General features: G+C 46.3%; 1 protein-coding gene across 3 annotated transcripts in view; it reads left to right on the top strand.

Annotated features, from left to right (window-relative positions):
• Positions 1-24,734, top strand: part of UGGT2 (UDP-glucose glycoprotein glucosyltransferase 2) — a 1,031,439-nt gene that overhangs the window by 712,011 nt on the left and 294,694 nt on the right. For all 3 annotated transcript variants that reach the window (XM_029604715.1, XM_029604718.1, XM_029604716.1), the window contains exons 24-25: positions 423-518; positions 3,130-3,232. In XM_029604715.1, the coding sequence (XP_029460575.1) occupies positions 423-518; positions 3,130-3,232 (199 nt within the window). The remainder of the gene's footprint in view (positions 1-422; positions 519-3,129; positions 3,233-24,734) is intronic.

Here is a 24,734-nt window from a genome sequence, read left to right on the forward strand (position 1 = left end):
TCATCAGAGTGTACCAGAGGGATGTTCCCGCTCAGGGCCCATAAGAGGTGTCTAGTGGCACATGCTCCTAGGAGGGAGTCAAGGCAGAGGTGGCATGGCAGTGTCCTAGCTGCGCCAGACTCGGAGAATCATGGCGGTGGCACTCCAGCTGCGACGAAGGGATCCCCGGCATTGGCTGCATGGGATGAGTGCAGCAGGTCGTGGAATGGCCCTGCGACCAGCCAAACAAACAGAATTTTTACTACATGGCCAGGGTTTTAAAGTAAACAGAAGCAAATTGTTCTTGAGTATGGTGATAACGCATACTATAGATCATCCCAAGCTGCTTGATTAATAGGAGTGTTCTTTTTCTATGCTTCCGCTGCACACATTCAGTGTGAAAAGTAGAAGCTTATATACTTATAATTTTTTTGTTATTTCAGTGGAAGTGATTTGGTAATGAAGGTGGATGCTCTTTTATCGTCTATCCCTAAAGGAGAACCTAGGAAAGATATCAAGTTTCTGAAGGAGCAGCACAGGTATGTCTAACTAAATTTATCTAGAGCCATCTACAGATACTTCAAGTCAACAGATACAGTTCTTATGACCAGCCTAGAGGTTGAAGCAAAACAGGTTTTCATTACTAATTGGAAGACTTGTGTGAGGTTCCCTATTGCTTTAGTTTACTGCTGAAATGCTGTACTAGGCACAGTCACTTGCGAAAACCAATAGCCAACCAAAGCCGAACGCTACAAGTAGTTCCTAGCCTTACTTGGCTGTTATTCGCTTTAGATGCTGTTTTCTCATTATTTCTAGCTCCCCAGTTATAGTGGGCTAATAATTGATATCTGTTTTCCTCTTAAAATGTGTTATTTTAAATCTTTGCTGCATTTCTATACAAGATTTATGTTATTGGATGTAGTTTGCAAACATCTATAAAAAAAACCCAAAAATAGTAATTCTTAAAGTAGCTGCATCGTGTTTTTATAGAGACAATGTGGCTTTCTGAGATGACCTGTAAGAGAAAACCACGATAAATGCTGATTAATAGATGGCTCCTGAGTACAGGCTAGATGAGGAGAGAGATTTTGTAGCAGCATACCCCGTTATATTTTTATTTGTAAAGTAACCCTATTCTGTATATAATTGGGGCACTGGAAAAAAAATATACTCATTATACCAATAACAAGTAAACAACAATTTTACCTTAAGATTAATGTTTTGCAGTTAAGGCAGCATGAGCATAAACTGGCTTTTTAATTCACTACATGCAAACTGCTAATGTTTCATCAATATCTTTCAGTGTATTTGCTAACCTCATACATGAAGTTAGCAAATACACTCACACAACTTTTTTCTGTCTTTAGAGAGATCTTTTGTAGCTTGTACTATTGGAGTCTATATTGTAGGTGGGAGATCTTGGCAGGTGATGATATACCAGATAAAGAATTAATATGTAAGGAAACTGGGATCTGTTTTTAATTTTGAGAAGGAAATTAGATTGCTGTGTTATTCTGGATTGTGATATAACCAATAGAGATTTGTGAGCATGGTTTACCCATGTCAGCTGATATAACCAATAGAGATTTGTGAGCATGGTTTACCCATGTCAGCTTTTAGTATTAGGCTCATATAATTCAAAATCAAAATTGTAGTTTAGTTTTTAGTTCAGTTTATTTTGGGTTGTATTCTGCTTTCAGTTCACTGAAAAATGAATCACAACAAAAATTAAATGTAAGCTTATCATAATGATCATCTAAACTAAGATATTAAAATTAAATTTAAAAAGTACACAAAAGGCATAAAACTAAAATATATTACATGAAATATCAAATAACAAAATAGGCAAAATACAGACTCAAAAATAGAATGATACAGCCAATAAATATAGGCACAATAATTATAAATCAATGAAAGCCTTTTTAGACTTTAATTTATTAAACTATAATACATAGGGAGTCCAAATTTATAACAGTGCACACAGAGCTAAAGTCTACAAGTAGAAAGTAATCGCAAATATTAGCCTGAAATTTTAAAGTGGACTTAAGTGCCCAAGTCTGCTTTTGAAAATTAGGACAGACACTTGTGCTTACATACTCATGTAATTCTGAAAATCATAACTACATGCATAAATGATTTCCCTGCCCCAACTCCACCCCAGAATGTATTTTTTTTGTGTGCGTGACTTATATGCATACTTTTATGCGAACAAATCTCCAGGCAGTTTTCAAAAGCCCATTTACATTTGTAAAACCTTTTAAAGATCTGGCCCATATGTGCAGTACTGGCACTAATGAAAGCATGAAAATAATTAGCAGACTTGATTTTTCAGGCTGTATGAAGTTTGCATAACTATAGATCCACTTTATATATGATTATAGACACATTGAAGACACACTTGTGGTTCTGAGTTTTTAGCATTTCTAGAGTAATCTGAGATTTCTGTGAAATTTACAGCAATGGAGTTTCCTGGGAGTATCCACAGACTTCTTCAAATTTTATTATTTCCTTTGGCTTTTATACTGCCTATGCCATATAGGCTCCAAACAAAACACATATTTTCATTGATTTGCATTATACAACCGTTCTTTAAATAAGATGTATAAAATTAATCTTTAAAATATTTGAAAGTGCAATTAAACAGTGATAATGCAAACTATGCAGCTGGAGTTCCTCCACAGGGACAAGGGTAGACTTCCAATTTCTTGCTTTGTGATGGTTGCAGGTCTTCCTACTTGAGAAAGGCATAGAGTGAACAGAGGTGAGGAAAGAAGAATGAAGCTGTCAGCTTTAAAAAAAAAACAAAACACATTAAGTACATTGAAAACAGACTATCCAGATTGATTTTCTTAAAATCTAGTTCTGAATATCATAATAAGTATATTTGAGAAGATCTGTAGATTATGGGAAATGTGGTCTTTTACATTACATCTCCCATGGTGCATGGCAAATTAAGAAGATTCACATTTTTAAGGGATGTCCATCTTGCAGAACGTCCATCCAGAACTAGTGCTGTAGTATATTGAAGCTCAAACCTCAGTTAAAATATAAAATGTACAAAATATTCTTGTCTTATTATTTTTTTCACAGTGATAATTATCATTTTTCTAAGTCACGTTTTCTTAAAACATTTTATGGTAATCTTTGTAGTGTGATCAAGATAAATCCGCGGCAAAATGAGGCATTCTTTGATGTGGTTGCCATTGTTGATCCATTGACCAGAGAAGCGCAGAAGATGGCACATTTCTTAATTGTAAGATAATACACTTTGTGTTAGTTGATCTTCTAAGTGTGTTTACTGGAAATGTGATTCTGTTTTTCAATTATATGAATTCAATGGTATTTCAAGAGATCTTGCTAAAGTCAGATTCAAAGAATCTGACTTTAGCAAGATCTCTTGAAATACCATTGAATTCACGGTGTATTCAAAGAATACACCGTGGAGCATTGCAATTTGTTATAAAGGTACAATTTTCCTCACAAACCAACTTCCTGTTTCATCATAGAAATTGATGAAGTGTGTTTGATTATTTCTACAAAAAAATGAACAGGTATTTTATGTAACTAACATGGTCAAAAAAAATTCAGCAGCTTGTACCATTGATGGTTATAGATTAATATTCGTGGCAGGTGGGTAGTGGCATGGAAGGTCCTGCATAGAGTTTTCTTATTGAGTGGTTAGTGCTGCTGGATTGAGTTTGGACTACTTGCTCATTTTGTAAAGAAGGTTCAGTTGATAACTTCTGGAGTGATGCCTAGTACATGCATGACACAGTGATTACTATTGAAAGAGTGAAAAAGTCATGATAGAACAAGTTAGCATGAAATGACTATTTCTGTTACATAAATCCAAAAATGTTTAAATGAGCCTTGAAGACCCTATTATTCAAACAGACTGTTGAGATTCCTGATTAAAATGTTCACATCTTCAGCCTTTATTGTTCTTCAATTCTATCCTGTAGCATGGAGTAATTAGTCTGTCCTGTTATGTATAGCTTGTGTTTTGTTATGCTCTATTTTTGTTCTGTATGTGTTACGCCCGTCGGTCGCAGACTGCTGCAACCACTAATGCTCACCTCTTTTTATGCAGCCCTGACATCATTGGGAAAGTGGCGACCTCTGCCAGCTACCGCCGATCTCCCTGGCGTTCCCGGGAGTGTGGGCGCTGCCGACCGCCATCTTGCTCATGGGATCACATAGGCGCGTGCACGCACAGGCCAGTATTAACCTCGGGGGCATCCCCTCCGGATGACGTCTACACTCTGCTGTACTTAAGCTGCCTGGCCCTGCCTATCAACGAGTTAGAAAGGAGTTCCCTCAATGCTGAATCCGCTTCTCTCGTACAGACTTCCTGTTCCAGTTCCTGCACTTCGGCGTGAGACGCTCTGGGTAGCCGCTCCTCGGAGGGCCTTCTGCCTTTGGACTGCAGTCTGTTCCCGTGCCCTGGGACCTCTCCTAGAACTATCCCTCTGTGAGTACCTTGACTTCATGGACTACTACTGAACCAGCTTATTGTGAGATCCTGTCCAGTGTACTTTGGACCACTACCGTGCCAGCAACAGTGAGGAACCGCTCCGGTGTACCCTGCGCTGCAGGTCATTGCAACATCATCGCTACAGGTCCCTCACCGGTGTACCCGTACCTGGGCCACTACAACATCATCTTTGAGTGAGGAACCCCTCGGTGTACCCTGCAGGCCACTACCGCATCATCACTCCAGTGAGACTTCTTCGGTGTACCCCACTCTGCGGACCATTACTGAATATCCACGTCTGAGGCATTCCCTCTGGGTATACCCCTTCTCAGACCTTATCTCCTCCTCCTGTACCCCCCGCTCTGTGGGCTGTGCCTTTTCTACTTTTACAATAAAGACTCTATTCCACAGCTGTGTATGATGTCCACTGAGACCACACCTCCCCGACGGTGAGGTCACAGGGCTCCTCCCTGTGGGCGGTACCATCTCTCATCGCAGCCCAGGGCCCACACACCTACAAGTCATAACAGATTGCTAACTCCATAGACCCGGCACAGGTCTCAGTGGTTCAGGCCATCCCTGGCCTGGCCCAGCAAATTTCAGAGCACAAAAGGTATTAGAGACTTTGGCTAATGCCATCAATCAATTAAGCACTCGGCTGGACTCTGCCTCGATGCCTGCCAAGCCAAGTTCTGCTTCACCTGCACCACCATTTCGGCCTCCTGTGCCCTTGCCAGCACCTCCTCGCTTCGCAGGTGACCCCTTGTTAGGCAGGGGCTTTTTAACCCAGTGCAGTGTGCACTTCTCTTTGCAGCCTCCATATTTTCCCGACGTAGTGTCCAAAACTATGTACATCTTATCCCTCCTGGATGAAAAAGCCTTGGCCTGGGCATCACCCCTCTGGGAATGAATGGATCTAGTTCTCAACGACTTGCCAGGCTTCCTTGCCCTGTTTCGCTCTGTATTTGATGATCCTGCTCGCAGGACCATTGCTAGATCTGCACTCCTGCATTTTCAACAAGGTTCCAACTGACTATGTCATTGAGTTTAGGACTCTTTCCTCAGAATTACACTGGGATCTGGGCTGCCTGTGTGCCATATTCATGGAAGGGCTAAGTTCCCGCATTAAAGATGAACTAGCCGCATGTGAACTTCCTGAGGCATAGGACTTCCTTATCGACCTGGCCGGTCGCATTGATCATCGTCTGCGTGAGCAGTCGCACGAGACTAGGGGATCCAAGAGGATGTCGTCAGGTGTTCCACGCATTTGCCAAACACCTACCGCCCAGACGGCTCCATCACCCAACACCGAAGAGAAAGAACCTATGCAAATGGGTCGCAGCCATCTATCTGCGAAAGAAAGATGTCATCGGCAAAGATCAGGTCTTTGCATGTATAGTGGCCAGCCAGGTCATGCAGTACCCTCCTGTCCATTCTGTCCGGGAAACTCCCAGGCCTAGGACCCGCCGGAGAACTCCTAGGCCCGACCGCACCATCTCCTCCACTAAAACTACCTTTCTCCATTAACGCGGACACCTTAGAGTTTCATACTCTAGCTCTGGTTAACTCCGGGACCGGTGGGAACTTTATACTGCGACAACTCGTGGAACACCTACGAATCCCCACCATCCAGATGCCTACACCTTTGCTACTGTCATCAATTCATGGTGAACCATTACCAGGCAAAGTTACCTTCTCCACCACGCCAATTCAACTTCGAACCAAGTCGCTACACATGGAGACTATTTCCTTTTTGATCTTAGATAAGGCTATACATCCTGTGGTGCTTGGACTGCGATAGCTACAAATGCACACACCACAATTTGATTGGAACAACTTACAAATATCCCAATGGGGCAAATCCTGCCATGGGAAGTGCTTAGAAGTCGTAACTCTTATGCCTTGCCTGACGACTACCACTTCCCTTCCGGGTCTCCCCCGGCAGTATTCCTCTTTTAGTGACGTGTTCTCCAAGAAAGCAGCAGACACTCTAGTACCTCATCGCTCATTCGATTGCGCCATAAACTTGTTACCCAATACCGAACCTCCCAGAGGAAGGCTGTACCCACTTTCTCTGATGGAAACCAAAGCAATGTCTGAGTATATACAAGAGAATTTGGCGAAAGGCTTCATCCGGCCTTCTAAATCTCCTGCTGGAGCCAGGTTCTTTTTTGTGGGAAAGAAGGACGGTTCCCTTTGGCCATGCATAGATTACCGCAGCTTAAATGAGATCACCCTGAAGGACCCATTGCCATTAATCTCTGAGCTGTTTGGCAGGCTTCAAGGGGCCAAAATATTCACTAAATTGGACCTCAGAGGAGCATATAACTTGGTCAGGATACGCCAGGACGACGAATGGAAAACCGCATTTAACACCCGCAATGGCCATTTTGAATATTTAGTAATGCCATTTGGCCTCTGCAATGCTCTGGCAGTATTTCAAAATATGATGAGCGAAATCTTCAGGGACATGCTTTACAGCTGTGTAGTGGTATACTTGGATGACATTCTGGTTTTCTCGCAAGACCTACAGAGCCATCATTTGGACGTCGCCAACGTCTTACAAAGATTGAGAGACAACCAGTTATATGCCAAACTAGAAAAATGCTCCTTTCACCAGGAGTCTGTTCCCTTTTTAGGCTATGTGGTCTCCAGCCAGGGGTGCCAAATGGATCCACAAAAAACCAAGAGTATCCGGGATTGGCCGCAACCCACAGGTCTTAAGGCACTGCGAAGATTCTTGGGTTTCACTAACTACTACAGGTCGTTCATCCATCATTACTCTACACTGACCGTCCCACTCACAGCCATGACTCGAAAAGGAGCCAATCCTTCACAGTGGTCTCCTGAAGCAGTGACCGCCTTCCAAGAGCTCAAGGAGGCATTCCTACAAGAGCCGTGCTTGCACCACCCGGATCCCCGACAACCCTTCATCGTCGAAGTGGACACATCTGACGTCGGCGTTGGTGCAGTTCTCAGCCAACACTCAGCCAATCATACCTTGCACCCATGCTCTTTCTTCTCCCGACACTTCTCCCCTGCAGAGCGTAACTACTGAATAGGGGACAAGGAATTACTGGCGATTAAATTAGCCTTTGAAGAATGGCATCCATGGCTCGAGGGAGCGCAACACCAAATCACGGATTACACAAATCACAAGAACCATGAGTACTTACATCATGCTTAACGCCTGAACCACAGACAGGCTCGTTAGTCTCTATTTCTTACCCAGTTTAACTTCCTCTTGCGATACCGGCCAGCTGATAAAAACACCCGAGCCGATGCACTCTCCCGTTCCTTTACCACGGAAGACGTTCCAGATACTCCACACCATATCATTGACCCTACACGGGTGCTCCTATCCGCTACACACACGGTCCCAGCTGGGAAGACAGTGGTTCCCCGACCACGCAGAAGAAAGATCCTCAGATGTGCGCACGGTTCTGTGCTCGCAGGCCTTCCCAGACAAGCCAGAACACTTTCAACTCTGCAAAGGTTCTATTGGTGGCCAACCATGCAGAAAGACGTTCATGCATACGTGGAATCGTGTCCTACCTGCGCCCATCAAAAGTCGTCGACAGGCCGTCCTTGGGGGCTTCTTCAACCACTCACTGCACCCAGTGAACCGTGGACACACATAGCCACGGATTTCATTGTTGATCTACCTCTTTCCTGTGGCAACACCACTATCTGGGTCACCGTGGACTGCTTTTCAAGATGGCACATTTCGTGGCGCTATCTGTTCTACCTTCAGCCCCAGAACTAGCGAAGCTATTCATCTGCCACGTCTTTCACCTGCATGGCCTCCCAAAACATATCCTCTCTGATAGAGGCGTACAATTTGCAGCAAAGTTTTGGAGGTCATTATGCAAAAAACTTGACATAGCTCTGGACCTCTCATCAGCCTACCATCCACAGGTCAATGGACAGACAGAGAGGACGGAACCGTACTTTAAAACAGTTTCTCCGGGCATAAGTAAACTCAAGGCAAAGTGACTGGTCCGATTTGCTTCCCTGGGCCGAGTTTGCTTTAAACTCTCACCAGTCTGCTTCTACTGGATCTTTGCCCTTCCAAATTGTCTACAGATGCCAGCCTCTGTCTCCTCTTCTAGTGCCTCTGTCTGTTTCATCTCCTGCATCTCAGGTCTCGGCGCAAGAACTACATCAACTCTGGGAGCACACCAAACAACTTCTCCAACAAGCCGGGCAAAAGGCTAAAAGGTTTTACGATGCTCATCATCGGGCAGCTCCTCAGTTGAGCCCCGGAGACAAAGTGTGGCTCAGCACGTGCTTCATCTGCCTGAAACTGCATTCAGCTCGTTTTGCACCCAGATACATCCGGCCTTTTCCAGTACTTCGCCGCCTGGGTCCAGTTACTTACAGCCTTCAATTACCCACTTCACTTAAGATCCAAAATGCCTTCCATATCTATCTCTTAAAGCCGTTCATTCTGTCTGAATTCTCAGGAAAAACAGCTGAACCCCAGCCTCTATCGGCTGAAGAGGATATCACCTATCAGGTAGAAGACATCCTAGACGATAGGAAGCGTGGAAGGCATTGGGAATATCTCATATCATGGGAATGATTTGGTCCCGAGGAGAATAGTTGGGAGCCCACAGCCAACATCCTCGACAAGGAACTAATCAGACAGTTCCACACTTCTCATCCTCGGAAACCAAAACCCCAAGAGGGGTCCCTAAGAAGGGGGGTACTGTTACGCCCGTCGGTCGCAGACAGTTGCAACCACTAATGCTCACCTCTTTTTATGCAGCCCTGACATCATTGGGGAAAGTGGCGGCCTCCGCCAGCTATCGCCGTCCTCCCTGGCGTTCCTGGGACAGTGTGGGCGCTGCCGACCGCCATCTTGCTCATGAAATCACTTAGGCGCGCGCGCACATGGGCCAGTATTAAGCATGTCATGGCGGGAACGTCGGGGGCGTCCCTTCTGGATGACGTCTACAATCTGCTGTACTTAAGCTGCCTGGCCCTGCCTATCAATGAGTTAGCAAGGAGTTCCCTCATTGCTGAATCCGCTTCTCTCGTACGAATTTCCTGTTCCAGTTCCTGCACTTTGGCGTGAGTCACTCTGGGTACTCGCTCCTCGGGGGCCCTTCCTTGTCTCTGGCTATCCGCTCTTCTTAAGGCCTTCTGCCTTTGGACTGCGGTCTGTTCCCATGCCTCTCCTGGAACTATCCTTCTGTGTACCCTGCACTGCAGGTCATTGCCACGTCATCGCTACAGGAACCTCTCCGGTGTACCCTGGGTCTCGGGCCAATACCGTGCCTGTTCTAATGAGGAACCACTCCGGTGTACCCTGCGCTGCAGGTCACTGCCACGTCATCGCTACAGGTCTCTCACCGGTGTACCCGTACCCGGGCCAGTACAACATCATCTCTGAGTGAGGAATCCCTCGGTATACACTGCGCTGCAGGCCACTACCGCATCATCACTCCAGTGAGACTTCTTCGGTATACCCCGCTCTGCGGGTCATTACTGATATCCACGTCTGAGGCATTCCCTCTGGGTATACCCCTTCTCAGACCTTATCTCCTCCTGCACCCCCCACTCCATGGGCTGTGCCTTTTCTACTTTTACAATAAAGACTCTATTCCACAGCTGTGTCTGACGTCCACGGCGACCACGCCTCCCCGACGGTGAGGCTCACAGGGCTCCTCCCTGTGAGCGGTACCATCGCTCACCTCGGCCCAGGGCCCACACACCTACAAGTCAGAACAGTATGTACTTGTACCCTGCACTGAACTATTGGTTGGAAACAGTGGTATATCAAATCAGTAAATTTTGTTTGCTTCTTCAGGTCTCAACAGTGGTTTGTAAGGTTAGTTTAAGTTTTAATAGTCCACTTTTGAAGAAAGAAAATCAAAGCAGTTTATAATTTATATTGTATGTCTTTAAAATAATGCAATTAAATGTGACATAGTCACTGGAGGGAGGTTGCTAGATAAAACTACTGCAATAGCATTGAGAGACTATGATCAAATGGGGAAATAAGTTGCGGGAAAAAACTAAAATGAGTGGCTGCAAAGGATTAAAGTTTGCATGAGATGTGGACATTGATTAAAAATTCAGCAATATCACTACTTCCTCTGGCTATCACATTTGAATGCCGCTGTAAATTAGGACTGGCACATACCTTAGGTTAGCATGCTCACATGGAAAAACCCAACACAAACTTTTCACTTTAATACCCACACTACTAATCTCTGATAATTTTATGTATGTATATTTTTTAGGCACATAAAATCAATGACCAAGAAACATTATTGAAGTCACCTACTTAAGGGGTTATTCATCAAATCGCGTTAGGACCTTATTGTGGGCGTTAGGGTCCTCACGCCCGCAAAAACGCCATCACACATGCGATAAATAACACATTGTGAGATGCATATGCAAATTCTAACATTTTTGTCAAAAGGGAGGAGTTTGGGTGGAGTTTATGAAAATGAGGGGAGTTTAATGTTGCGTGTGATAGCGTAAAGCATGCTATCTCACGATTTAACGCTCGAAATAACTACACCTTTTTTCAGGGCGTTATGCTGTATGTTATGCCTGAAACGGGATTTGCAATAAATATCGCAAATCCTATTTTGGACAGTGAGGGGGAGAGAGAGAGAAGACTCTGGGGAGGCACATGTATTAGTCTACTTTTTATACTACTGTAAGAGGGGCAACTAGTAATTCGGGATGAGGTTCTGGTGGTGGCCTAGGTTTTGGGAGGCAGTTTTACATGCACAGTCAGATATACGAACAGCACAGTAGACATCAGTGAAGATTTGATGTAATTTGAGGTTATGAAAGGAACACAAAGATGAGATTTGTACAATGCAGCTTGGTGCACTCTCTACCTAGCTGCTATCAAGCTAGGTCAAGAGTACAATGTACAAATCTCAGCTTTGTGTACCTGTCATCAGCCCAGTATCCTATCTCTGACAGTAGCCAATCCAGGTTGCAAATACCTGGTAGATCTCATAAAGTGGATCTAATGTCTGTTACACCAAGGGATAGCAAAAGCTTTCTTTAGTGTTCCTGGCTAATGTGTTATGGACTTTTCCTCTAGGAATCTGACCAAACCTCTTTTAAACCCTGCTGTGCTTGTCACCTTGACCATGTGCTCTGGCAACAGATTCCACTTGCTTGTTAGTACACAGAGTGAAAAAGTACTTTCTACAATTTGTTTTGAATCTGCTGTTTGTTTCATGGCATGCTCCCTTGTTTTAGTATTATTTGAAAGGGTAAATAACCGTTCTTTTTTTCCAGTCCCACCCCATTTCTATCATGTGCCATCTTAGCTGTCTCTTTACCAAGCTGAAGAACTTTTGCCTATGTAGCCTCTCATCATAGGGGAGATGTTCTATCCCCTTTATCATTTTTGTCACCCTCCTCTGCACCTTTACTAGCTCCACTATGTCTTTCTTGAGATGGGGCAACTAGAACCACACACAATACTCAAGGTGCGCTTGCATCATGGTTCAATACAGAGGCAATATGATATTTTCCAATCTATTTTCCATTCCTTTTTGGATAATTCCTAACATTCTGTTTGCTTTTTTTGATTGTCATCACAGAGGAGGAGCTATTTTAGACCTAATTCTTAGTGGCACGCAGGATTTGGTGTGAGAGGTAATGATATTGGGGCCGCTTGGCAACAGTGGTCATAACACAATTACATTTGACTTAATAACTGAAGGGAGGACAATAAGAAAAACTACTGTTGTGACTTTTAACTTTCATAACCCGGCAGCCGTGACCAATTGTTGCTAAAAGGGGGGGGGGAGGGGGGCAGCAACAGCATCACATACTCACAGGGGTAGATTTACAAACAGCGCGATTTGGCGTACTTTTGTTGGCGCATCAGGCGCAAACAAAAGTACGCTGGATTTTAGTAGATACGCGCGTAGCCGCGCAAATCCTGGATCGGCGCGCGCAAGGCTATCTATTCTGTATAGCCGAGCCGCGCAGCCTACCCCCGTTCCCTCCGAGGCCGCTACGAAATCGGAGTGGCCTCGGAGGGAACTTTCTTTTGCCCTCCCCTCACCTTCCCCTCCCTTCCCCTACCTAACCCACCCGCCCGGTCCTGTCTAAACCCCCCCCTTACCTTTGTCGGGGGATTTGTGCCTCCCGGAGGGAGACGTAAATCCCCGCGCGCCAGCGGGCCACTAGCGCGCCGGGACGCGACCTGGGGGGCGGGTACGGAGGGCGCGGCCACGCCCCCGGACCGCCCTGGGCCGTAACCACGCCCCCGGGCCCCGCCCCCAAAACGCTGCCAACACGCCCCCAAAACGCCGCGCCGACCGGGCCCGCCCCGACACGCCCCCCTCGCCAAACCCCGGGACTTACGCGAGTCCCGGGGTCTGCGCGCACCGGTAGGCCTATTGAACATAGGCGCACCGGCGCGCAGGGCCCTGCTCGCCTAAATCCGCCCGGATTTAGGCGGATTTAGGCGAGCAGGGCTCTGAAAATCCGCCCCACAGATTCCAAAGTACCATAAAGACCATATTTAGGGTAAAATTGGCCGCAGCTTTATTAATAATAATAACAATATACAACCATAACCATGTACCTGAGCCATAACATAGATAAAGCTGTCAAAGCAGCCTTTTCTGTGCTGGTAGCACATCACCTCCAGCCTGGGGCCCGTCACAACCAAGCAAGGCCCTGCCCTCCGGGAGGTAATTATCAGCAGGGCATTCCTGGTCACCCGCCTCACCGAAGCAAGGTGACTACCCGATCGAAGGCTGGGGGTGTCTGGTCTGCCGTTGTTCTGGGGCCGGTGTGCCCTGGCGACAGACAGATGCTCCCATCGCATCAAAGTAGGGTATACTACTTGCCTCCAATGGTGACACCCCCCCCCCCCCTCCCGGCACGGGTACCCACACCATAGGGCACGGATAGCCATATGACGTATCAGTGACCCTCTCCCAACACAACTGCAGCCAATGACTAGGGGCCCAAGAACACCCTCTTAATAGCCTTCTTCAAACTGTTCAAGAACAGATCCTGTCCCATATCCGGGAGATGCATCCCATCACTGCAGAAATGCTCCATGTAATCCATGCATAGTCAGTCGTGCCTCACGTGAATGGCACCTCGACATTCAGTGAAATTGCCAATCTATTTGTTTAATTTCCTCATTCATTGTCCCCAGAGTGGCGAGTTCAGGAATTGTCATTGGGGGATGATCTTCGATCAAATGAGCCCGGTGCAGGGCATTAAGGGCAAGATGATCGCAGTGTCATTCCTCATATTGTGCAGAAGCAGGCGCCCCGACATGGTTCCCAAATCATTGACTCCGAAGTGTATGATTAATATCTCTGGAGGGGCAAATCTTGTTAACTGTTGCCTCAGCAGGGGGACAAGCTTTTCCCAGTGCATGCTCCTCCGACCCAGCCATCGCTCTACCCCGTTCATTGCTGCTACGCCCAGTTGCCCGCCGATGGTATTGTTCATTGGTTGCTGCTCTGCCTAAAACACAAATGAGTGTCCAGTGATCCATGTCAACCAATGTTGCTGGTAGGGGCCTGAAAGACAGAAGGTATTAAAAGAAAGTGCTGCAGGGGGGGAGATGATCACGCTCATGAGATTCCATACCCAAATTGCTAAGATGCGCCGAGTCCAAGGGATCAGTTTACATGTCTAATATATGACAGGTATGCCGGGGAGCACCATCTGCCGATAAGCTGGCTGGTGGTACCCGACAGACCAGATGCAGCCACGCTGAAGGCTCCTCTGATTTGGAAAGAGTGATTTACAAACTGTTCCGACCTCAGCCCGGCCACGTCCAAGGCACGCTTAAGATAGCATTAAATTGATACTTGCTCAGAGGGAGGGAGTTGATATGCAATAGAAACTGTATCCCCCCAGAGGGCCTGAACACCCCATAGTACGCGGAATTGGCAACGGGACATGTACTTCAGCAAGTAATAATTGACCCTGAGCTAAACATGAAACAACACATCTCAAAGAGAATAAAAGAAGGTTATGCAAAACTAATGATCCTAAGAAGACTAAAACCTCTATTAACGATTAACAATTTTCGCACAGTTCTACAAGCAATGATATTCGCTGGCACAGATTATTGTAACTCCCTGCTGTTAGGACTACCTCAATCTACAATTCGGCCTCTGCAAATATTGCAGAATTCCGCTGCCAGAGTTTTGACAGGCAAAATAAAGAGTGACCATATTACAGGAACACTTGCTGAACTCCACTGGCTTCTAATTGAACAAAGAATCCAATATAAAGCACTTTTGTATAATCCATAAACTAATCCACGATGATTAAGTCGACTGGCTTAACACGGCACTGCGCGTGCATGTACCACAAAGAAACCTGAGATCTGCAAATAAAGCTCTACTAACTGTCCCCTCTGTCTAATCAGCACATCTCACGCAAGTAAGGGAAAGAGCACTGCAACTGGCTGGTCCTGTACTCTGGAATACCATGCCACTCGAAATAAGACTACAGACAAATCTGAAATTATTCAAAACTAATCTGAAAACCTGGCTTTTTAAACAAGCATTTTATAAAGATAAAGAAAAGGAGAAAAATAGTTGAGCGATAAGGATGCACCAAGCTAGAAGTTTTTAGTAACCTACATAAGCATATTAATGTTAAAATCTAACTGCCTAATTTGTTCCTAACAATCAGGTTTAATTTACACATCTTGTTTATTATTTTACATTGTTACCGTACTATGATGGCACACGAGTAATTTGTAATCTATACCACCCATATTTCTCTTTATCGAGCCCTTCTGTAAACCGTTGTGATGGTATTTAACTTAACGACGGTATAGAAAAATTTTTAAATAAATAAACAATGCCCACCGGACAAGTTGGTTGCTCTTTGATCTCTGTATTCGGAGAGTCAGTTTTCCATCGGTGATGGAAACGTCACAAACTAGAAGACTGGAGTGGTCATGTCTACAACTGGCTGCAGCAACTAATTTGCTCACGCGACAAGAAGCAAAGAATGCAATGCAAAATGCAGACTCAATGTGTAACTTAGCCATGAGAGCCCCCTCCCCACAATCCCTGAGGAGGTCAAACATGCTGTCGAAGGCGGCATTTTGGACAGTACGGGTCTCCTGGGGAATGAAATCATTTACTGCCCAACCAGCCGGGTAAGAAAGGTTATGTATAATCCTAAATTTACCCAGCTCTTTCTTGGGCTCTACCACCAATGGTGATAAAACCATTCGGTCAAAAGGAGGCAGGGGGAAGGGGCCCACCACCCTACCGAGACTAATCTCCACTGACAGCTTCTTTCTCACAACCTCGGTAAACCTAGTTGTAGAAGGTGCATTCGTGTGGCTTGATGGGTTCAGAGGACCCTCATAAGGGATTCTGAAGCCATCCTTAAAGCCCTCATCAGAGTAAACACTTCGCGCCTATTGGGGTAAAGGCTGAGACCTGTCTCTATCTTCTCCCATCTAACTGGAGTCGAGGCTCTTACGTAAAGACTACTTGCTTCTTCCACCAGGAGCTTTCTTTTTACATTTGGTGGCAGGGTGACTCACGGCACAGGAAGTGCAAATGTTTTTGTACTTACAATCTTGCGCCATACACCCGCCTTTATTATAACGCCAACAGGTTAGATGCCCATCCCTGACCTTGGGAGCCTCCCTGGGGCTGAAAGCGATTGGTAGCTTGAGCATCCGAGCTCCTCACTGTCATGTGGGTCAACCACGACTTGATGTCATGAGTGCCCCAGGACATGGATGAGGTGTCCACCATCCTCTCTCTGAACTGCTCATCATAGTTCAACCAAGCAAATCGCTCATATGTGGAGGGACCACTGAAAATGGTGTCTAGGTAGGACCACATTGCCAAATGCTGTGATGGGTCAGCTCAGCCAACTATTGATGCCAATCATGCAAAGGACCACACCCAGTTATTAATAGTCCTTGAGACCTGCTTGGGACCTGAAAGATCATCCTGCCGCTTGTGCCCCTTGCACAACCTTTCCTCCCATCTGCGCCCTTCCATCAGATTAAGTATGTTGACATATTAGTGACATCATATGCGGCGCTGGAGCGAATGCAGGACTCCCTGCAAAAGCTGCTTTGTAGTGTTGAGGGGCAGGTAAGCCAATGCTAGCAGCAGAGGTGTTCCACGATCCCTCCTCCCCTGATGTCTCACGCAAACCAGAGGAGGATACTGATGAGGAAATCCTGCTGCATGAGGAGACGGAGTGGTGGGAGTGCCTCCTACTTTCCCTTTTGTGCCTCCTCCCCACAACCTTGTTGTCCTCTGCAAGGAGTTGGTCGATAGCTACCCCCTCTACCTCTGGCAGTTGAGTAGAGGTCTCCCCAAACCCAACCACAAGAATAATATGTTAGACTCATCTTCAGCAGACATAGGGGCTGCTGACTGTACCCCAGGGGCCAGAGCAGGATCCACATTGTTGGCATTCTGGAGGTGTAGTGAATCTGAAGGCCAGCATTCTCAATAAGTGCTGAAGCACAGGCAGCAGCCAGGGCCAAGCATCCCCTAGGGTGCAAAGAAACTGTCGCCACAGGCTCTTGTGGTGTAGGCAAGCTGCTGCTCCTGGGCTTGAGGGAACATAGTGTACCCGGAAGCCCATTGTCCCATGCCAAGGGGTGCCCCAGGTTGCCATTGCGAATAGTTTCCCTGATAAAAACCAGGAGGGCCCAAATATGGCCACATAGGCTAGGAAAGGAGGTACAGCCTCTCTAGCTCTCCAGGCTTGCATCTGGACTGATGATGCTCTGTAGGGAAAAGTGGGGTAGTTGCACGACTTGGCTCCCCCATTTGAATACCACCCTGTACCCATGGGGGTGAAACCGACTGGATGGATGGCTGCGAGGTCCCCATGAGGTCCCCACCCCACTGGCTGGAGGGCCAATGGGGAGGACTGAGGGATGCAACTACCTCCCACAGGGTGACTACCCCTAGAAAGCCTGAATCCCATCCCCTCACTGTGCTGCCATTCTCTGGATTTCTCAAGTCGGCTGGCGAGACCCGAGGAGGGAAATGGGACCTTTGACTCTTCCCTGAGGTGCCTTGCGGCCTCTTGGCCCTGTGTTCTCCCAGGAGGTTTCGGATGGCAGTACACCCAGCGATTCCTCCTCATGTGTGGTTGTGCTGTCTGGATCCCCCCGTGGGGCCGGGTGGCGAGCAGGGGCTCTCTGCTTGTGACCACACAGCATGGCTGCAAATAAAGGGCTTAAAAGTATCTTCCTTTTTTTTGTTGTTTTTTAAAATGCAAATTAGCCATATAGTAAGAGCTCGGAATACAATTAGCCAAATAGTAACAGCCAGAGATGTCCTACCAGTTCACAGCGAAGGCAACAGTGCAGGGAGCAGGCTGCCCCTCAGGACTGCCCCCTAGCTTCAAATGGCCCAATGGGCCATTCCAGACTACTCCAACACACCCCCAATACCCATGCTGACTTGGGGGACCCCCCCCCCCCCCGTTCTGCCCCTCTGCCCTTTCCTCCTCCCCATTGCCAGCCTCGCGGCGCTCTGTCGCACATGTCTGCGACGTCGTGGGTAACGTCAGTGTTAGGAACCCTGGCCGCGTGGGACTGGGACCCCTCACCTGCACCAGCCGGAGGCCCAGCCCTGCCCTCGCTGCTATCGCTCCCAGCCACTGACTCCACCCACGGCCTGCTCTTGCGTCGCCCAAACGCCACCCACTCCAGCTCCTCGTGGTCTCCTCTCTAGGCGTGCGTGCCGAGTCATGGGATTTAAAGAGCCAGTGACGGGAAAGTTCTCCATGGCCGGGGCTGATGACATCAGACTAGGCGGGTATTTAAACCCTGCCTCTCTGCTTCCACTTCGCCTCAACAACGGGTCCTGCTCTTCAGAGAGTGAAAGTTGTCTGCATTCCTGATCCCCACGTTCCTGATTCTGCCTTGTCTTGTTCTGTATCCCTGATTCCAGTGTTCCTGTTACTTGCCTCTTGTCTCTGCCTTGCTCCTCGTTCCTTGGATTGGTTTCTCGGTTCTGACTCCTTGCTCAGTACTTGACTCTACTTGATCTCCGCCTGCCCTAACTCTTTGCCTGGTACTGATTCTGCTTGATCGCCACCTGCCTCTCCCCTGGACTCCTCCAACGCTGCCTCCTTCCTTGTCTGCTGGTTCCTCGCCTGGGAAGACCTGCGCTTAAGTCCTGCCGGCCTCAGTACCCAAGGGCTCAACCTGCGGGGAACGAGGTCTGGTATAGGTGAAGGTCCAGTTGGGTCTTCTCTCCCAGAACCACAGCCCGACGAACAAGGACCTTCAGGGGCCAGCCCCTGGAGGTAGCAACAACCTCGTCTTGGCCCAACAGCATGTCAGAAATGTCATGTGCGGTGCCAACATGCTGCGTTCACCCCACTCCCGCTCCAGGTGCAGCGCCAGGTTATCGGCGGCTTCTGTGCTCCGACCCATCACTATGCCTAAAGGGAGAGTTTGATAAAATGAGGAGAATAGTTAGGAAAAAAAACCCTAAAAGATGCAGATGCAAAGATTAATAGTTTACAACAGGTGAGGATATTGTATAAAAATACCATCTTCGAAGGCCAGACCAGATGTATTTCATGCATTAGAAAAGTCAGCAGAAAGGCCAAATGACTGCCAGCATGATTAAAAGGTGAAAAGAAAGAAGCTATGTTAGCCAAAAGAACATTTTTCAAAAAATAAAGAGGATCCAAGTGAATAAAATAGGAAAAAACATGAACACTGGCAACTTAGATACAAAACATTAATAAGACGGGTAAAATGAGAATTTGAAAAGAAACAGGCCTAGAGGCAATAATTCAAAATCAAAACTTTTCAAATATATCCAATGCAGGAAACCTGTGAAGGTGTCAGTTGGACCATTAGATAATCGAGGGGTAGGTAAAAGGGGCATTTGGGGAAGACAAAGCCATAGTGGAAAAACTAAATGAATTCTTTACTTCAGTTTACTGAGTAGGGTGTTAGGGAGAAACCCATGCTGGAAATGGTATTTAGTAATGGTGAATGGAGAAACTGAAGTTTGGCTTGACTTAGTTAATTAATTTTCCTACTCACAAATCAGGTCATACTTTGGACCTTTTTTTTCTTCTAGTTGGATTAATAACTCTAGTAAGTCTTTCTGTTTTTTAGACTGATCACTGTCTGATTTCTTTCAGTCTTAATTCTTGAGTTCTCTGGTGATATACAGGAATTTCAAACTGAATGTGACATCTTGGCGGCTGAGTTCTCTGCTTTTCCAGACGATTTTGATATACATTCCCCAAATTGTCAAATTGATTGTTAGAATGATATATTAAAGATTGCTATTGAGAGGAAGGATCCGGGGGCAAGATTGCATCCTGACTGGGTTAACGGACTCAGTGCTGCTCTTTACCTTGTCTAAGAATTTTTCCTCAACTGTGATGCCGCCGAAAAGAAAGGGGAAGGTGAGGGTGTTTCCCTCTATACCTACCCAACTTTCAGAGCAAGCCTTGATAACCAACTTCCTAACCCGGGGAGATGATCCCCTCTGTGAAGGCGTCTGGAGGAGAGGCAATTTCGCCAGGGGTGGAGGTTTCCCTCCGCCCGCCCCCCCCCCCCCCCCCCCCCCCCCCCCCCGATGTGCGACCGCCGGCTGCCAGAGGAACTTCTACCCCGGATGCCCTGCAGGTGTCTTAGACCGATGAGGTCAGAGACAAGGGACTGCAGGAGGATTCGTCACAGAGTTCAGCGATACCAGGAAGCAGAGGAGAATCAGAGGGGGTAGAGGATCTAACGCCCGCTGTTTCAACAGGTCCAGCGTCCTCTGAAGTGAACCCCTCAACATCGGGTGAACATCCTGAAGTCCTGGTAAGACCAGCAGTCGTCACTTTGGAGTCCTTGTGGGAACTAACAGCGGGTCTTACGACGGCTGTAAGGGAATGTAATTTCAAGCTGGATTTATTCTCCTCACAAATGAACCAAAAAATACAAGTGTAAGAGAACATCTTATTACAGGTTCAAACTTCGGTTGCAAAAGCAGAGACGGAAATTTCACAAATAAAGAATTTCAATATGGCAACCATTAAAGATAGAGCAGCCCTGTCTCAGCGACTAGAATTAATAGAAAATTGGAATCATCGCCTGAATGTGAGATTAATAAACTTTCCAAGAATAATGGGAGAATTGCCGGTAGTTACATTTAAAAGATATCTTGCTGAAATACTTCAAACTGACTGAGTCAGTTGCCTGTAAATGCTCAAAATAGTTTAAATGATTCAGCAGTTCCTCCAATTGATTTTCAAAATCTAACTACATTCCTGGAATCATCTGCCTAGAGATTATAGAATGTTACACTTTGTTAGTATCGCTAGTCATGGAACAGGACATTATTTCATGGCAGCAAGGTTCGAATGTTTCCTGACATATCGAAGGTCACTCAGGAGAGACGCAAGGGTTTCTTGAGTATGAGACAGGAGGCAATATCTTTAGGGGCCACCTTTATATTACGATATCCCTGCAAGTGCATTATTAAGAAAGAGAGTGATACTTATATATTTTTCTCTCCCGAGCAGCTGAGAGCTTACCTAGATTCTTTTTTACCCCAGGTTTGACCATAGAGTAAACAGCATTGTTATCAGGTTAAGTCTATTCCTTTTTAATTTCCTTAAGATTCCTCAGTATATCGCCCCCAGGAGTAATTGTATTGAGATTTAGTTAACACATTAGACTTATTCTTTCATTATGTTATTTTCGGTGTAATAATTTCTTCTTCTAATGTGGTATAACATGTTTCCTAATATGCTTTAAAATACTGTATGTATTAGAAAAGTGATAAATAAAGAATTTTAAAAAAATTAAAAAAAAAAAAAAGATTGCTATTGATAAAGTAGATCCACTAAAGCATTGTGCAATTAATACTGATTTGAGATTTCTAAAGAGGCAAGTCTGTCACTTTGAAAGGACATGGCGCAAACATAAATCTATTGAAAATAGAAACTTATGCAAAGCTGCCAATATGCACTATCAATTTGAGCCATTAGCTGCTAAAAGGAAGTATTTCTCTGATAAGCTTAAGCAAGCAGAATAGCATCCAAAGCAATCATTTAAGATAGTTTATTCTATTTCTAATAGGCCTGCTCCATACCCCACCAGATAAATCTAATAGGTGAACAGGAAGGTTTATCAACAAAGTGTTGCGCTGGGAGTGGACCCTTGGCCTGGTGCAGAATTGGTACGGCCCTCCGGTCGGACCCGGAGAGCGCCTGCCACCAGGAGGCGGACCACAGGAGGAAACAGAGGCTAGCTGGAGCTTCACCAATACCAACCCAGGGTTCCCTCAGGTTGAACCCTTGTTACCCGGGCCGCCTGATCTTAGGTGGGCCTCGCAGGGTCTCCTAGAGAGAAAGTTCAAGGGAGTGCCCACCACGAACAAGGGTGCGCGGTCGGTGTCCAGACAAGGAAGTCCAGAGGTCGCAGGAAGCCAGAATAGAAGTAAGGCCAGAGTCTTTGGTACAGAATGGTCAGCCAGACAGGGTTGGTAACAGAGGTCAAACCGGGCGTAGTCAGGTCAAGCAGGAGTTCGGGTTCCAGGTGGCAGACAAGAGTAATCGAAGTTCCAGGCAGAGGACAGATCAGGCAGCAATCAAAGAGTAGTCAGAGTTCCAGGCAGAGGTCAGGGCAGTCAGCAATCAAAGAGTAGTCAAGAACAGGCAAAGGTCAGTACTGTCAGATCAGTCCGAAGGGTACTACCAGGGATGGAGAGACAAAGGAGCAGGAGATGCTGGAACGGGAGACACAGGAGACGCTGGAATGGGAGACACTGGAGGATGTTGAAACAGGAGGACGCTGGAACAGAAGACTGGAACAAGACACAGAAGCAAGGACACTGGAACGTAGGAAGGCAAACTTACTATCACTAGGTGATAGACCCGATTACCAAGGCAAGGAAGTGATGTGAGGCACTTCCTTTTCTACAGGGATAATCTGCGTGCACCGCGGAGCTGGGACCCGCCCTTGGCCCTTTAGGAGGCCAACCAGTCCGCGCGCGTGCCTAGGGGTAGGGCCGACGCCACGGAGGACGCCGAGCCCCACAATGGGGCCTGGCTGGAGCTGGGAGGTGAAGCATTGGGGAATGCCGCAGCGGAACGCCATGGCCGAGTGGAGCTTGCAGCAGATGCAAGTGAGGCCGACCCAGGACTGGCTGGCGTGGAGGAAGGGTAAGCGAGCTCGGGAGCGGGTCAGGCAAGAGCGGGACGCTCAACAAAAAGGCCAACACCTTTGTTGATTAGCTCTGTCTGCCATGAACTCTCTAATACAAGTAACTGTGACTTTTCATCTTCCCTATCTTTAGATTTTTCTAAGATAATTCACACATCACTTGACTGTTAACACAGATTCCAGCTCTTTTAATAATCTTTTGTGTAGAAGGTTGTCTTCCTTTAATTTGATGTCTCCCATTGGTGTGGACCTCCTGTTAAAATCTTTACACCCTATTACCTCTCAGTTGGATCCCATTCTCTCATTCTTTCTTTAAAATTCTAAATTAGGATTATCTGGGCCTCTTTCCTCTATTATCAATTTGTCTCTCTCTTATGGTTGTCTCCCTGCATAGTTTAAAAAAAAATAGCCAGAGTTCATCCACGTCTTTAAAAAAAAAGAGCTTTCTGATAAAACTACACTATATAATTATAGACCTATTTTCAATCTCCCTTTTCTCTATAAGGTTTTGGAAAAAGTTGGGGGGGTGTTTCAACCAACTGACTACTTCACTAAAACTAATATTCTTCACCCATATCAGTCTGGATTTTGTAAAGGATGTAGCACAGAATCAACATTATTGTCCCTTGTAAATTATATCAGGCTGAAGACTGATTTTATTTATTTTATTGATTGATTGATTTTTATATACTGACATTCGTATTCACACATCACATCGGTTTACAATTATTATCAAATGTGCAAATTAAGAATATCTGAAGAGAGAGCGGTGTTGAGCGGAGTGCCGCAGGGGTCGGTGTTGGGACCGGTCCTGTTCAATATCTTTGTGAGCGACACTGCGGGTGGGATAGAAGGTAAGGTTTGTCTTTTTGCGTATGACACTAAGATCTGCAACAGAGTAGGCATGCCAGAAGGAGTGGAGAGAATGAGACGGGATTTAAGGAAGCTGGAAGAGTGGTCAAAAATATAGCAGCTGAGATTCAGTGCCAAGAAATGCAGAGTCATGCATATGGGGTGTGGAAATCCAAATGAACTGTATTCAATGGGGGAGAAGGGCTGATGTGCACGGGGCAGGAGAGAGACTTTGGGTGATAGTGTCTAATGATCTGAAGTCGGCGAAACAATGTGACAAGGCGATAGCTAAAGCCAGAAGAATGCTGGGCTGCATAGAGAGAGGAATATCGAGTGAGAAAAGGGAAGTGATTATCCCCTTGTACAGGTCCTTGGTGAGGCCTCACCTGGAGTACTGTGTTCAGTTCTGGAGACCGTATCTCCAAAGAGACAGAGACAAGATGGAGGCAATGCAGAGAAGGGCGACCAAAAAGGTGGAAGGTTTTCATCGAATGACTTATGAGGAGAGATTGAAGAATCTAAATTTCCCTGTACGTACCAGGATCAGTCCAGACATTGTGGACCCTTGAGCCGGCCGTGAAGGTGAAGGAATGGCAGTGGGCGGACCACCGCTGTAAGGACTGGGCGGGAGGCAGTTCGGGGCCGAGAGACCAGGCAAGAGCTTCATCCTGGGAAGCCCGTGGTCCCCCCAGGAGGAGCCTGTGAGGACCCGGGCCGCTGGGGCTTAGGAGAGGTCTCCCAGAGCAGACGCAGTCCGTAGAATGGTCCGAGGTCGAGGCAGGCAGCAGAATGAAGATGTACCGAAGACGAGGCCAGGAAGACAGTCCGAAGATCAGGAACCAGGTACTGAAGCTGAAGGACCGACCCAGATGCAGGAACTGAAGCAAGGAAACAGGAACGGAAGCAGGAACACTGGAATTGAAGCAGGAACACAGGAATCAAGGCAGGAACAGAGACTATTAAAAATAAACACATTAATTACTGCATATTAGCTGCCTTACTGCTGACTATTTAAAAATGCAAACAGTCTAACCAGTTTATTCCCTGCCTTACTGACTATTAAAAGTATAAACACACACAAACACACTAAATAATAATCCCAAATAGTTAACTTTGTCCCAATACTTTTAAAAAAGAAAATTTCCCAAGCAAAAACTTACTGATTCCTTTCAGCCACCAGCAAGGTGATCCTCTCCTCTTAGTGCTCCCAGTGCTGATAATTGAAAGACTTGTTGAAACAACCATTTTTTAAGGTTTTTTTTTAAATGT

This window comes from Rhinatrema bivittatum, chromosome 5, assembly GCF_901001135.1.
Source record: "Rhinatrema bivittatum chromosome 5, aRhiBiv1.1, whole genome shotgun sequence".
Lineage (NCBI taxonomy): Eukaryota > Metazoa > Chordata > Amphibia > Gymnophiona > Rhinatrematidae > Rhinatrema > Rhinatrema bivittatum.